Genomic DNA, 15420 nt, shown 5'->3' on the forward strand with positions numbered 1-15420 from the left:
TGAAAAATCAAGACAATTTAATAGAGTCTTATAAATTCAGTATCTCTTGATAGATTGCTGAAAGAGTAGTACGAAAGAAAAATCCTGAACTCTGAACGATCAGATTCATGATGGATGCAGGGACACACAGTATTTTTAAAAGTCCTTGGTACAAGTTCTTCCTGTGACTTGAGCAGTGTCTGTATTCAGATATTTAAAAAAAAAGATCTTTAAAGCACTGTAGTACACTGTCATATAACCAGGAATATTTCCTGTATGGTCACCTTTAAATGGCCTTTGGTGTCGTATTTCGACATAAAGGACATCCAGGATACAGACGCCTTTGAATGCAACATTGGTTATATTACAAGTGTGACTGATAAGGAGCGCCAAATTAACAAAAACTCAGATAAAAAGATCAGTTCAATTATTACCCGTAATAATCAATTGACGTGCGCATCAAATCAATCATTGTTCTCATCAATTGATTAGGTGTTCACATCAATTATTGCGCCCATATATTAAATAATGCGCGCTGCCCATCAATTCAATGTATGAGAGCAATAATGGGTTTGCTGCGCGCATTTATTTAACTGATGACTGCAATACTTCAGCGCGGCATGTGATTTTGAGCTCCGTATAATTGATTTAATAATCTCTTTAATTCAATTGAAAATATCTTAATTATTTACAACGATTTTTGTACAAGAAATTAATGAGCACATCAACTCTTATATAGAGAGAAACACTTCAATTAATATAATGAATTCAAGACAGATCTAATTAGATAGTTGTTGTATCTAGAAGAAGTATTGCATGCATCAATTGAATAAATATCAATTCAATTGAAGAGAGCAATAATTAAATTATTACACACAGTAATTGAATTGAAGCGCCAGTAATTGAATTAAAGCTTTTTTTAATTAAATTGTGGAGGGCATCAATTCAATTGTTGATATCAGTAATTCATTTGAAGAGAACAACAATTCAACTATAGCCTAATCAACTCATCAAAGTATTCAATGCTATAAAGAATTCAATCAATGCGCGCAATAATTCAGAATTGTAGATTTTAGTAATTATCTGAACATGTTTCATTGAATTGTTGCAAGCATCAAATGAATTGATGATATCTTCAAATAATTAAACTTATCTTGAATTTAGCTTCTTAGACTGAAAACCTTTTTCAAATCTTTTTAACATTAATTTCTGTTACAGAAGAGTATATTTTAGTTCAACTGACAAAACACTAGACAGCCCCCCCCTCTCTCTCTCTCTCTCTCTCTCTGATATGTATATAAATTCCCCAAAAAGTTGTTTTTTGAGAAGTGGTTGAAACACTTGAGTTCCCTTTTAATTCCTTCAATCAACCGCCAGACTAAATGTAGTGACTTTCATGTAATATATCAAGTTTATACACTCTGTAGTGAGTTTCCGGTGTGTGTTCACATGTGACATGGTGTCGTAGGTATCAGGTGAAAATTCAATTTTGTTAAAGACGGATTTTCTATATTTTAAGTATCAGAGCAATATAAACAATTTAATCAATGCGCGCTAGAAATTAGAATAGTAGATATTATTAATTATTTGAAGAGATCTTCAATTGAATTATTGCGCGCATCAAATGAATTGATATTTTCAAATGCTTAAAGATGTCTTGAATTATTTGAGTTTACGTTGATTTGGTGATTCATAGACTGAACACCTTGTTTAGATCTGCTTAATATTAATTACCGGTATTATATAATGAGACTCCCCCCGGAAAATTGGCTATATATAGTAAGCCCCCCTCCCCCGGAGGAGTCTGGCAATATAGTTAGACCCCCCACACCCACACCCACCCCACACTTATCAATAGTGAGCCTCCCTCCTTCGTGATTGGTCTGGATTTCCATCGGAAGACTGGCTATGGCATTTAGTGAGTCACCCCCTTTGAGGGGTGGCTATATCCCCTAGCCCTAGTAGTGAAACTTCCCTACAATACACATACGTGGTTGGTTGCAATTTCATTAATATCTTTGATATATTGATTAAAGGGGTAAATTCTTTTGGCAGTCGTTCAACTACTGAATTGAATGCTCATTGCGCTTATGAAGGATCATTTTTTAATAAGATGCATTTTGCTATATAGCCAAATTTATTTAGGGGTAATACTGATAGTTAGCCAGGTTTCCGGTGGATGTGGTAGGGTTGCTTTATAGCCAGAATTTCGGGGTAGGGGTGGGGGGTAAATAGCTTGGGGGAAAGCTATTCTTGTACTCTGTACAAGGACACAATGCATGAGCAGACGAATACATTTACTGTATATGTACATTTTCAATATCCACTCTTCGTCTTTTCATCAGACCTTATTTTTATTTGATATTATTGTGTAACACAGGACATATTATAAAATCCAACTTATACTGTGACATAGAAAATGTTAAAAACGGATATTGAACCAGTATTCGTGATTCGATGAAAGGCTCTATATTGTCGAATGATAAATGAACCTTTTTCAAAATTTATGTCGGGGAAAAAAATAGGAGTTTTTCCTTACTTTTATACCAAACACATAAAAAAAAATAGTTTAATCTCAATTTAAAAGGACTTTCATACAATGATAGACGATTAATAAAATGGTAAATAGAAACGTTTTAAATTTTCAACCTAGGACGTAAATATCCATCTGGATCCTCCATTATCCTAAATTCTCTGAAAGTAATTACTAAATGGCTAGGCATAAAGCAGATTTTCCGGAGGATGAACCTACTGAAGGGGGTATACGCTACAACACCAGGTGTCTCATCCCATGCCCCACCAGGGCTTAACCATGGACGCACTGAAGGCATAACGCCGGACTATTCAGACCCATTGCCTCTGAGGATTGGTACACGTCCTCCAACCCTTGCATCCACTTCTTGGTAGAACATCAAATACCTTTAATTAATATAACTTATGATCAAATATATAGGTTACAATGTGACACTTCAAACCGAGGCTCTTCTTCGGATATGAAGGTCATTGAAATATGAAAATATTCATTGCTAAACACAACCTCGTGCACTGGCCGAGAAGCCATATCGTCTGATATATTAAAAAAAAATAGTTCTTTTAAAGGTACCAACTTTCCGGACAATATTTTGTGATAAACTGAAGTAAAACAATGCATAAAAGACTGGGATTTTATTTCAATAAACACATGTAAATTATAGCGAACAGGACTATTCCGTATACCAAAGTAACCCCCCCCCCCCCCTTTACTTTAGTATCCGGAATAGTCCTGTTTGCTGTAAAGGGGGATACTGTAAAATAAAAATTGTTGGGTTTTGTTTTGTTTTTTTGAAAATGGTTGAAATGCTTGAGTTTCCTGTGCTCTCAATCAATCGCCAGACTAAATGTAGTGACTTTCGGGTAATATATCACGTTTAAACACTCTGTAGTGAGTTTCCCGTGTGTGTTCACATGAGTCATGTGACACCGTGTCGTAGGTATCCGGTGTAAATTCAATATTTTTAGAGACGGCTTTTCTGTATTTCAAGTATCAGAACAATATACAGATGTCCCACATTACGTAAAAATGAATTTATATTCTGGTTAGCATAACTAGAACATAGTGTAGTGAGTTTCAGGTGTAAAGTCTTGTGTAGTGAGTTTCGGCATTATGCACGTATGTGTGTGTGTGTGTGTGTGTGTAGGTGTGTGTGTAGGTGTGTGTGTGTGTGTGTAGGTGTGTGTGTGTGTGTGTGTGTGTGTGTGTAGGTGTGTGTGTGTGTGTGGGGGGGATTCAAATCCAAGAAATACAAATAGATGGACTCAAATCACAGCTCAATGGCAAGCAAATAAGTTTGACTAGAAAGAAATTTACTGATGATAAATTTCGCCTCTTTTCATTAGTGTTGATAAAGGTGTGCTTCTGTTTGTAAGAGGGGAGGTAACTTCACCTCTGAAGGTTAATTACATGGTTAACTTTTAAAATCACTAAATTTCAGGAGCTTCCGGGGGTTCGCCCCCCCATGCCCCCAGGTCTTTGCCCTGGACCCACTGGGGGCCCTAGGACGGCTTTTAGACCCCCTGCCTCAGGAAAAAATTCGACACCCCCTACCGGAATTCCTGGATCCGCCCCTGAACACGTTATCAATCACCCGGTGTATATCTCTAAAAATATCCACGTTATCAATAACACCCCCCCCCCCCCCCCCCCCCCCGTGTATAAATCTTACACAGAACGTACATGTGTCTAAAGACATACACGCTACGCCTCGTGTATAAATCATACAGACTGTCTCTAAAGACATACAAGTTATCAATCTATCAATCGTCCCGTGTATAAATTATACAGACTGTCTCTAAAGACATACACGTTAATGATTGAATAACTTTTTTACCACAACAAATACCCTCAATAAAGATTCAATTCAGTGGTGGATTGAAAGGGCGGGCGGGGAACGCCCCATTTTGTGATGAAAAATACAACAACATACAAACCAACCACAAGATGTGTTTGTGAAATGCTGATGCTCCAAGGTAACCATGCAAAACACGTGTTCCAACGAATACACGTGCATTCAAACGCAATGGTCAAAGTTTGTTTTTATTTTGCAGACAAACAGTTGGACAGACGGACAGTCGAAAACCCACATGCCCCTGCGTTTTCGATTACGGAGACATAATCACTTGGAACAACAAGAAAAGTGAACAGACATTGTTATTCATTGATTTTATTATTTATAAAGTATAGCTAGAATAACCCATATAAGTAAACTAAAAAGTCTCAAAACCCTGGATCCCCCACTTCATAACCCCCTCCCATTACAACAAATCCTGGATCCGCCACTGAAATTGACATTTACGTTTACATCTATTCAGCGTTAGCATGACTTCCACTATCAATAAGACGTCATCAGCGGTTGTACATTTTTCTATTTATAGCTAAAATGATTCACAATTGAACAAGGAAAACCCCTCAACACAAAAGTGGTAATGTTTTCTTTCGTTCAAATATCGTCATATTTTCCTATTTTATCACAGCCATGTTCTGTTTCCAAGTCTGACTTCAGTTGTGAATGATGTTAACTTCGATATGCGCAGTAAGGGATGTTGAGCATGCGACAGAGCTCGTGGAATGGCGGATTTATCCCATAATCCCGTTTACCGGAAGATCCTGAAATATACAAAAAAAAGTATTATTTATTTCAAGGCTAGCTTTAAGTACGCCTTGTATCATACATTACAAAATTGAAATACACAACTAGAGTCATACTATTGACGAAATGTTGCATAAAACATAACTAAAATCGTGTAAATTTTGATCCTTTTGATTAAAGAATCCTTCCGCCACAACATGTAGTCCTTTCCAAACCCTTTCAAAATTGAAATTGACATACACATTTTCAATTGGATATATATAAGTAAGATATATTTATAGGTTATAGACTTTGTATGGGAAAATATGACGACAGAGTTTTTGGCGCGTAGACGGACCGAGCTTGCGAGGTCCGTCCGCGACAAAAAACGAGGTCGTCATATTTTCCCATACAAAGTCTATAACCTTTTTATTATATACTTTAAATTTCATTTAGAAACTAACAATAATTTTATTTTAACAATTTATTTATTGGTTTAACTGAGTAAAAGATGAAAAACACGAAAAATTTGAAAATTAACGGCGTAGTGTATTGATTGTGACGTAACGTTTGCGGGCTGGAATGTTTCCGGGCATATATCGTGTGATATATGCCCGCAAACTTTTAAAGAAAAAAGACGAGATGAAATTGAAAGTATATAATAAATGTAAATATTGATCCATTATCTACATAGATAAGCAGTCTACACAAACTGTGAAGCTCTTTTCCTCGGAGGTACTCTACATCGTCATAATGGCTGACTTCCTTTTAAATCATGGATGGAAATATAAATATCAGCCATATTTGACTATTCATTTCCGAAGTCATCGCCTAGTTGAGTAGCTCAGTAGGGTAGCATGTCGACTGCTGAACTGTAGATCGCGGCTTAGAGTCTAGCAGGGGTTTTAATTTTTTTTTTTCATATTGTTTTCTACTAAAACTGCATTTTTTGACTAAATAAAATAAATTTGAAAGTTTTCAGTTTTGATATATTGTTGTGCATATCCTCCACTTTTCATCCATATCAAATTTTTCTGGTGTAGCATACCTCCTTAAGTAAAGATGTGCACGCCTTAGTAGAATATAAATATAAGAATTAATTTTCAGTTTTAGAAAAGCGTGAGAATATGCCGCACGTGTTTTCATTAAGCGCTAACCACGGAGTATGCAGTGTGACGCCTCACATTCCATACCAACGTGTATTGTCATAAATGGAGTTTATTTCTTGAATGTAAAACTCACACGGAACCAATTTTGATGCACCAGATGCGCATTTCGACAAATAATGTGTCTTCAGTGATGCTCAATCGAAATGTTTGAAATCCGAAATAACGATAAACTTGCTAGAGCTATTTTAGGGGAAAAGTGGAGCCAAATTCGTCAAAGGATAAGAGCTATGCATGAGGGAGATAATCCTTAATTTTGAAATGAATTTCTAAATTTTATAACAGCAATTAAATATACATCCGTATTTTCAAGCTAGTAACGAAGTACTTAAATATATTCACAACAAATATGAATGTACTTTTCTTACCTGTGTAATAGTCACGTGGTACTAATGAGTTAAGGTCGTCCATGCGCTCAAGGTCATCGCTTCGTAATCTTCTGATGAACGATTGTAAGAATGCCGTTCTGGATCTCGGACTGATATCTCGACTGCTGTGTAAAATATCTGAAAAGAAACAGAAAGGAATGAATGTTTTGTCTCGAATTTTTATCTGCTTTAGAAAACCTTCAATTAGTTCAGTATGCATCCAGGGATCGATCAGGACGGAACAGCCTTTGGAAAACTTTCAACATTCATTGTGACGTCCTTTTTTGTTTGGTTTTCTAATATTGTCTTGTTTTATGAAATAAAAAAAACCATATTCCTGGGGTCACACACATCAACAGAGAGAGAGAGAGAGAGAGAGAGAGAGAGAGAGAGAGAAAGAGAGAGAGAGAAAGAGAGAGAGAGAAAGAGGGAGGAGAGAGAGAGAAAGAGAGAGAGAGAGAGAGAGAGAGAGAGAGAAATAGAGGGAAGAGAGAGAGAGAGAGAGAGAGAGAGAGAGAGAGGTCTAAGGAACGCAGCGAATACTTATTGCCATGCTACCCATTCACAAAATGGTCGTGAACAATTATGTGCTCTAAATTACGCATTAATTTATACAAAGCTCAAACTTCTCCGCACCATGCAATATACCTTATCATGGATAAGTATTAGCGTCGATACTAATATCACGATCTTAAGGAGGTAATCTACATCGTCATAATGGCTGAATTCCTTTTAAAACATGGATAAAGATATAAATGATAAACAATAATGATTGTCTATTTATTTCAAAATGTATCACCTAGCTGAGTAGCTCAGTAGATTAGCAACTGATGAGCTGTAGATCGCGGTTTCGAGCCCAACAGGGTCCCCCCCCCCCCCTCCCCCCAGATTGCTTTTTATCAAAACTACATTTTTTGACTAAATAAAGTAAATTTGAAAGTTTTCAATTTAATATATAGTGTTGTACATATCCCCACACAAGATTCTCTGGTGTAGCATACCTCCTTAAATCAGTTCATCCATATAAACATATAAACGAGTAGTGACGGGAGGAGATATAGTTCAATATGAATCACTCGTGACACAGAACAATATAGTTCAATATGAATCACTCGTGACGCAGAACAATAAGTTCAATATGAATCACTCGTGACGCAGAACAATAATTTCAATATGAATCACTCGTGACACAGAACAATATAGTTCAATATGACTCACTCGTGACACAGAACAATATAGTTCAATATAAATCACTCGTGACACAGAAAAATATATAGTTCAATATAAATCACTCGTGACGTAGAACAATATAGTTCAATATGAATCACTCGTGACACAGAACAATATAGTTCAATGTGAATCACTCGTGACACAGAACAATATAGTTCAATATGAATCACTCGTGACACAGAACAATATAGTTCAATATGACTCACTCGTGACACAGAACAATATAGTTCAATATAAATCACTCGTGACACAGAACAATATAGTTCAATATGAATAAAAGGCTGAGGCAGGGCAGTATAATACGACGCGAGGCAATATCATACATATCTTAAATGACTTCAAGGGCATCTCAACAGAATAATTGTCCCGGGGTGACAATAGGGTATCGTAATTGTTTCCGGTGTAGTATAACTGTTTCCGGTGTGACGCAGCAGTTTTTGGGCACACGGTGACAAATAACAATTTTTTTTTTACATATAGAAATTCAATTTGACGAATAAGCATGACGTATGTTTGAATTTTATATGACGCAGAACAATGAAAAGGTGGGAAAAAAGACCACGTGATCAATCTTGTAAATTCTGTACAGAGTACACTAGTACGAGGAGGGAACACACGTATCCCTGGACACACCACAGGTGGGATCAGGTGCCTAGGTCATAATGTGTTTATACGACATAGAAAATGAAATCAAACGAACCAATCAAATTGCAATTTCCAAATCTCTCTCTCTCTCTCTCTCTCTCTCTCTCTCTCTCTCTCTCTCTCTCTGTGTGTGTACAGTTCTACAGTATCTCATTTGATCCTCAGAACGCCTTGATATATAGTGCTGTAGTAAAACTCAAATCATATCACGCCCTCACTTTGTCGTCTACAAACATCAGATTTAATTCCCCGCCGTTGTGTGGGGGCGTGTAGAATTTACAAACATCAGATTTAATTCCCCGCCGTTGTGTGGGGGCGTGTAGAATTTACAAACATCAGATTTAATTCCCCGCCGTTGTGTGGGGGCGTGTAGAATTTACAAACATCAGATTTAATTCCCCGCCGTTGTGTAGGGGCGTGTAGAATTTACAAACATCAGATTTAATTCCCCGCCGTTGTGTAAAGGGGCGTGTAGAATTTACAAACATCAGATTTAATTCCCCGCCGATGTGTAGGGGCGTGTAGAATTTACAAACATCAGATTTAATTCCCCGCCGTTGTGTAGGGGCGTGTAGAATTTACAAACATCAGATTTAATTCCCCGCCGTTGTATAGGGGCGTGTAGAATTTACAAACATCAGATTTAATTCCCCGCCGTTGTGTGGGGGCGTGTAGAATTTACAAACATCAGATTTAATTCCCCGCCGTTGTGTAGGGGCGTGTAGAATTTACAAACATATCATGCGTAATTCCGTGTCTGTGTTTATTTGATCTAAATATTGTAAGGATTTAGAACTTTTTAAAATAAGACTTACATATTATGCACATAAATATATCTATGTTTTAAGAGCAAATCGACAATAACTGCAATTATATGATTTATAAAATTTGATTGCAATCCCTCCGTTCAGTTTTACGTTTCTATTTATAGCACATGTACATACTGTTATCTATAGCAGAGTATCACAACTAATTATTCAATCTTAAAAACGGTAAACTCCAATGTTATCAGATTCGTTAGAGAGCAGGAAATCTGGTACTTAAAAACGGTAAACTCCAATGTGATCAGGTTCGTTAGAGAGCAGGAAATCTGGTACTTAAAAACGGTAAACTCCAATGTTATCAGATTTGTTAGAGAGCAGGAAATCTGGTACTTAAAAACGGTAAAATCCACGGTTATCGGATTCGTTAGGGAGCAGGAAATCTGGTACTTAAAAACGGTAAACTCCAATGTTATCGGATTCGTTAGGGAGCAGGAAATCTGGTACTTAAAAACGGTAAACTCCAATGTTATCAGATTCGTTAGAGAGCAGGAAATCTGGTACTTAAAAACGGTAAAATCCAATGTTATCAGGTTCGTTAGAGAGCAGGAAATCTGGTACTTAAAAACGGTAAAATCCAATGTTATCAGATTCGTTAGGGAGCAGGAAATCTGGTACTTTTTGACACTAAAAACATGCGTAACAAAATTATCTTAAGAATGTCGGGACTTGTTATTCCTTGTTATGTCACGTGACATTCGACAGCCGACTCCAACACGTGTTAGTCTAGGGAGACTTCTTATATTGCTTTCATTGAAAAAAAAATATCTATATAAAGCACAAACAGATAGATAGTCGTTATTTTATTTGGATACCTATATTTCACCCCTACCCAAAGTTGAACTCAGAACCCGAGGAACCAACTCTAACTGTCACAGTCTACAGGGTCATTGAGAACGGAAACTCGTTGTTCAACGTTGAATTTCAAGACAAATTTTCAACATTGAAGTTCTAAATTTTTGGGGAAAATGCAGTGGTACATGTATATATATATATATATATATATATATATATATATATATATATATATATATTTTATCGAAGTGACCATATTTTTCAAACGCTGTCTAGACATGATCACCGCCATGGAGAGGGAAGTTTACAAGGTTCACTGCGTCCATAACTGCAAACGAAACACCCCGCAGAAACTATATAACAATGATTTGATTGGTTAACGATTTATAACATCATTACTGGGACACCAAACAATATTTAATGTTGGTCCGAGCTAAATAATCTGCATAACACCGTAACGAAATCCATTCCTAAACTGTTATGAATAGATCAGCCTAGGAGATTCCATTGACAGAAGTAGAAAAGGGTCGCTAAAGTCGATGACGTCACACTATAAATCTATCCCGGCTGATGTGATATTCATTGACTGAAACAGAAGTCAGTTCTAATTGTTTAACCACAGTACACAACACAAACTAGGTGGGACATGCGCAATCAATAACACTGTTCTGTCGACCTTAGTCAAATTATACGGTAAAGCTCGTAAATTCCGATTTCTCTTGATACACATTAATAAAGAGCCGGAAATCAAACAGATAAGACCTGGCAGGTCAGGCTTATTACCACACTACCAGGAACGGGGGATTCAGGCCTTCTGATTATTACCCAGACAGTGGACGACTTGTGAGGTACATGTAGCTTTTTCGAGCTATCTTCATAACTAAAGATGATTTTTATCATCTGTTCAAGATTTTCACTGCTGCAGAATGTTTGAGTATTGATGCCCCCGCCATTAATTACAGGTATCAATAATAATTAATAATTTCTATACACGTGTGTTGATACCTGTGTTTGTTTATCAGATATATGGATATCATTCGCCGTGGTATTTCCCTGGAAACGTAACCCTCACCCGACATTACTAACCTAAAACACGACAGTATAAACCCTCACCCGACAGTACTAACCTAAAACACAACAATATAAACCCTCACCCGACAGTACTAACCTAAACCACAACAATATAAACCCTCACCCGACAGTACTAACCTAAAACACGACAATATAAACCTAAAACACGAGAATATAAACCTAAACCACGACAATATAAACCTAAACCACGACAATATAAACCTAAACCACAACAGTATAAACCCTCACCCGACAGTACTAACCTAAAACACGACAATATAAACCTAAAACACGACAATATAAACCTAAACCACAACAGTATAAACCCTCACCCGACAGTACTAACCTAAAACACGACAGTACTAATCTAAAACACGACAATATAAACCTAAACCACGACAAGGTAAAACTAAACCATGACAATATAAACCTAAACCACGACAGTATAAACCTAAACCACGAGAATGTAAACCTAAAACACGACAGTATAAACCTAAACCACGACAATATAAATCTAAAACACGAGAATATAAACCTAAACCACGACAGTATAAACCTAAACCATGCCAGTATAAACCTAAACCACGACAGTATAAATCTAAACCACGACATATAAACCTAAATCACGACAATGTAAACCTAAACCACGACAGTATAAACCTAAAACACGACAGTATAAACCTAAAACACGACAATGTAAACCTAAACCACGACAGTATAAACCTAAACCACGACAGTATAAACCTAAACCACGACAGTATAAACCCAAACCACGACAGTATAAACCTAAAACACGACAGTATAAACCTAAAACACGACAATGTAAACCTAAACCACGACAGTATAAACCTAAACCACGAGAGTATAAACCTAAACCACGACAGTATAAACCTAAACCACGACAGTATAAACCTAAAACACGACAGTATAAACCTAAAACACGACAATGTAAACCTAAACCACGACAGTATAAACCTAAACCACGACAGTATAAACCTAACCCACGACAGTATAAACCTAAACCACGACAGTATAAACCTAAAACAAGACAGTATAAACCTAAAACACGACAATATAAACCTAAACCACGACAATATAAACTTAAACCACGACAATATAAACCTAAACCACGACAATATAAACCTAAACCACGACAATATAAACCTAAACCACAACAGTATAAACCCTCACCCGACAGTACTAACCTAAAACACGACAATATAAACCTAAAACACGACAATATAAACCTAAACCACGACAGTATAAACCTAAACCACGACAGTATAAACCTAAAACACGACAGTATAAACCTAAAACACGACAATGTAAACCTAAACCACGACAGTATAAACCTAAACCACGACAGTATAAACCTAACCCACGACAGTATAAACCTAAACCACGACAGTATAAACCTAAAACAAGACAGTATAAACCTAAAACACGACAATATAAACCTAAACCACGACAATATAAACTTAAACCACGACAATATAAACCTAAACCACGACAATATAAACCTAAACCACGACAATATAAACCTAAACCACAACAGTATAAACCCTCACCCGACAGTACTAACCTAAAACACGACAATATAAACCTAAAACACGACAATATAAACCTAAACCACAACAGTATAAACCCTCACCCGACAGTACTAACCTAAAACACGACAGTACTAATCTAAAACACGACAATATAAACCTAAACCACGACAAGGTAAAACTAAACCATGACAATATAAACCTAAACCACGACAGTATAAACCTAAACCACGAGAATGTAAACCTAAAACACGACAGTATAAACCTAAACCACGACAATATAAATCTAAAACACGAGAATATAAACCTAAACCACGACAGTATAAACCTAAACCACGACAGTATAAATCTAAACCACGACATATAAACCTAAATCACGACAATGTAAACCTAAACCACGACAGTATAAACCTAAAACACGACAGTATAAACCTAAAACACGACAATGTAAACCTAAACCACGACAGTATAAACCTAAACCACGACAGTATAAACCTAAACCACGACAGTATAAACCTAAAACAAGACAGTATAAACCTAAACCACGACAGTATAAACCTAAACCACGACAGTATAAACCTAAACCACGACAGTATAAACCTAAACCACGACAATATAAAACACGACAATGTAAACCTAAACCACGACAATATAAAACACGACAGTATAAACCTAAAACACGACAGTATAAACCTAAACCACGACAATATCAATCTAAAACACGAGAATATAAACCTAAACCACGACAGTATAAACCTAAACCATGCCAGTATAAACCTAAACCACGACAGTATAAACCTAAACCACGACAGTATAAACCTAAACCACGACAATATAAACCTAAAACCCGACAGTATAAACCTAAAACACGACAATATAAAACACGACAATATAAACCTAAACCACGACAATATAAACCTAAACCACGACAGTATAAACCTAAAACACGACAGTATAAACCTAAACCACAACAGTATAAACCTAAAACACGACAATGTAAACCTAAAACACGAGAATATAAACCTAAACCACGACAATATAAACCTAAACCACGACAATATAAACCTAAACCACGACAATATAAACCTAAACCACGACAGTATAAACCTAAAACACGACAGTATGAACCTAAAACACGACAATATAAAACACGACAATGTAAACCTAAAACACGACAATATAAACCTAAACCACGACAATATAAACCTAAACCACGACAGTATAAACCTAAAACACGACAGTATGAACCTAAAACACGACAATATAAAACACGACAGTATAAACCTAAAACACGACAGTATAAACCTAAAACACGACAATGTAAACCTAAACCACGACAATATAAACCTAAACCACGACAATATAAACCTAAACCACGACAATATAAACCTAAACCACGACAGTATAAACCTAAAACACGACAGTATAAACCTAAAACACGACAGTATAAACCTAAAACACGACAATATAAACCTAAACCACGACAATATAAACCTAAAACACGACAATATAAACCTAAAACACGACAGTATAAACCTAAAACACGACAATATAAACCTAAACCACGACAGTATAAACCTAAAACACGACAGTATAAACATAAAACACGACAATATAAACCTAAACCACGACAATATAAACCTAAACCACGACAATATAAACCTAAACCACGACAGTATAAACCTAAAACACGACAGTATGAACCTAAAACACGACAATATAAACCTAAATCACGACAATGTAAACCTAAACCACGACATATAAACCTAACCCACGGCAGTATAAGCTTAAACCACGACAGTATAAATTTAAAACACGACAATATAAACCTAAACCACGACAATATAAAACACGACAATATAAAACACGACAATATAAAACACGATAATGTAAACCTAAACCCAGACAGTATAAACCTAAAACACGACAATGTAAACCTAAATCACGACAATATAAAACACGAAAATGTAAACCTAAACCACGACAATGTAAACCTAAATCACGACAATATAAAACACGACAATATAAACCTAAACCACGACAATATAAACCTAAACCACGACAGTATGAACCTAAACCACGACAATATAAAACACGACAGTATAAACCTAAACCACGACAATATAAACCTAAACCACGACAGTATAAACCTAAAACACGACAGTATGAACCTAAAACACGACAATATAAACCTAAATCACGACAATGTAAACCTAAACCACGACATATAAACCTAAAACATGACAGTATAAACCTAAACCACGTCAATGTAAACCTAAAACATGACAGTATAAACCTAAACCACGACAATGTAAACCTAAAACACGACAATATAAACCTAAACCACGACAGTATAAACCTAAACCATGCCAGTATAAACCTAAACCACGACAATGTAAACATAAAACACGACAGTATAACCCTAAACCACAACAGTATAAACCTAAAACACGACAATGTAAACCTAAAACATGACAATTATTCATTATAACTCTCACCCGACAAAACTAAAATAAATACGACAGTTTTTCAAAATGACTGTTTCGTACGAAAGCACTAGAAAATATGTACACTCGGCGTAAATACGCAGGCACGCACGTACAAGCCTCCACGCACGCACGTACAAGCTTCCACGCACGCACGTACAACCCTCCACGCACGCACGTACACATATATACACACACTGTACACCC

At 36.3% G+C, this 15420-nt stretch overlaps 1 protein-coding gene across 1 annotated transcript in view; it reads right to left on the bottom strand.

Moving 5' to 3' along the window:
* Window positions 1-4662: 4662 nt before the first annotated feature.
* The window catches only part of LOC125660950 (uncharacterized), a 28085-nt gene continuing 17327 nt past the window's right edge, over window positions 4663-15420 (bottom strand). Inside the window, exons 2-3 of the mRNA XM_048892801.2 lie at window positions 6619-6756; window positions 4663-5122 (exon numbers count right to left, since the gene is read on the bottom strand). Of these exons, the coding sequence (XP_048748758.1) occupies window positions 5031-5122; window positions 6619-6756 (230 nt within the window). The 3' untranslated portion in view covers window positions 4663-5030. The remainder of the gene's footprint in view (window positions 5123-6618; window positions 6757-15420) is intronic.

Source organism: Ostrea edulis, chromosome 8 (assembly GCF_947568905.1).
Source record: "Ostrea edulis chromosome 8, xbOstEdul1.1, whole genome shotgun sequence".
Classification (NCBI taxonomy): domain Eukaryota; kingdom Metazoa; phylum Mollusca; class Bivalvia; order Ostreida; family Ostreidae; genus Ostrea; species Ostrea edulis.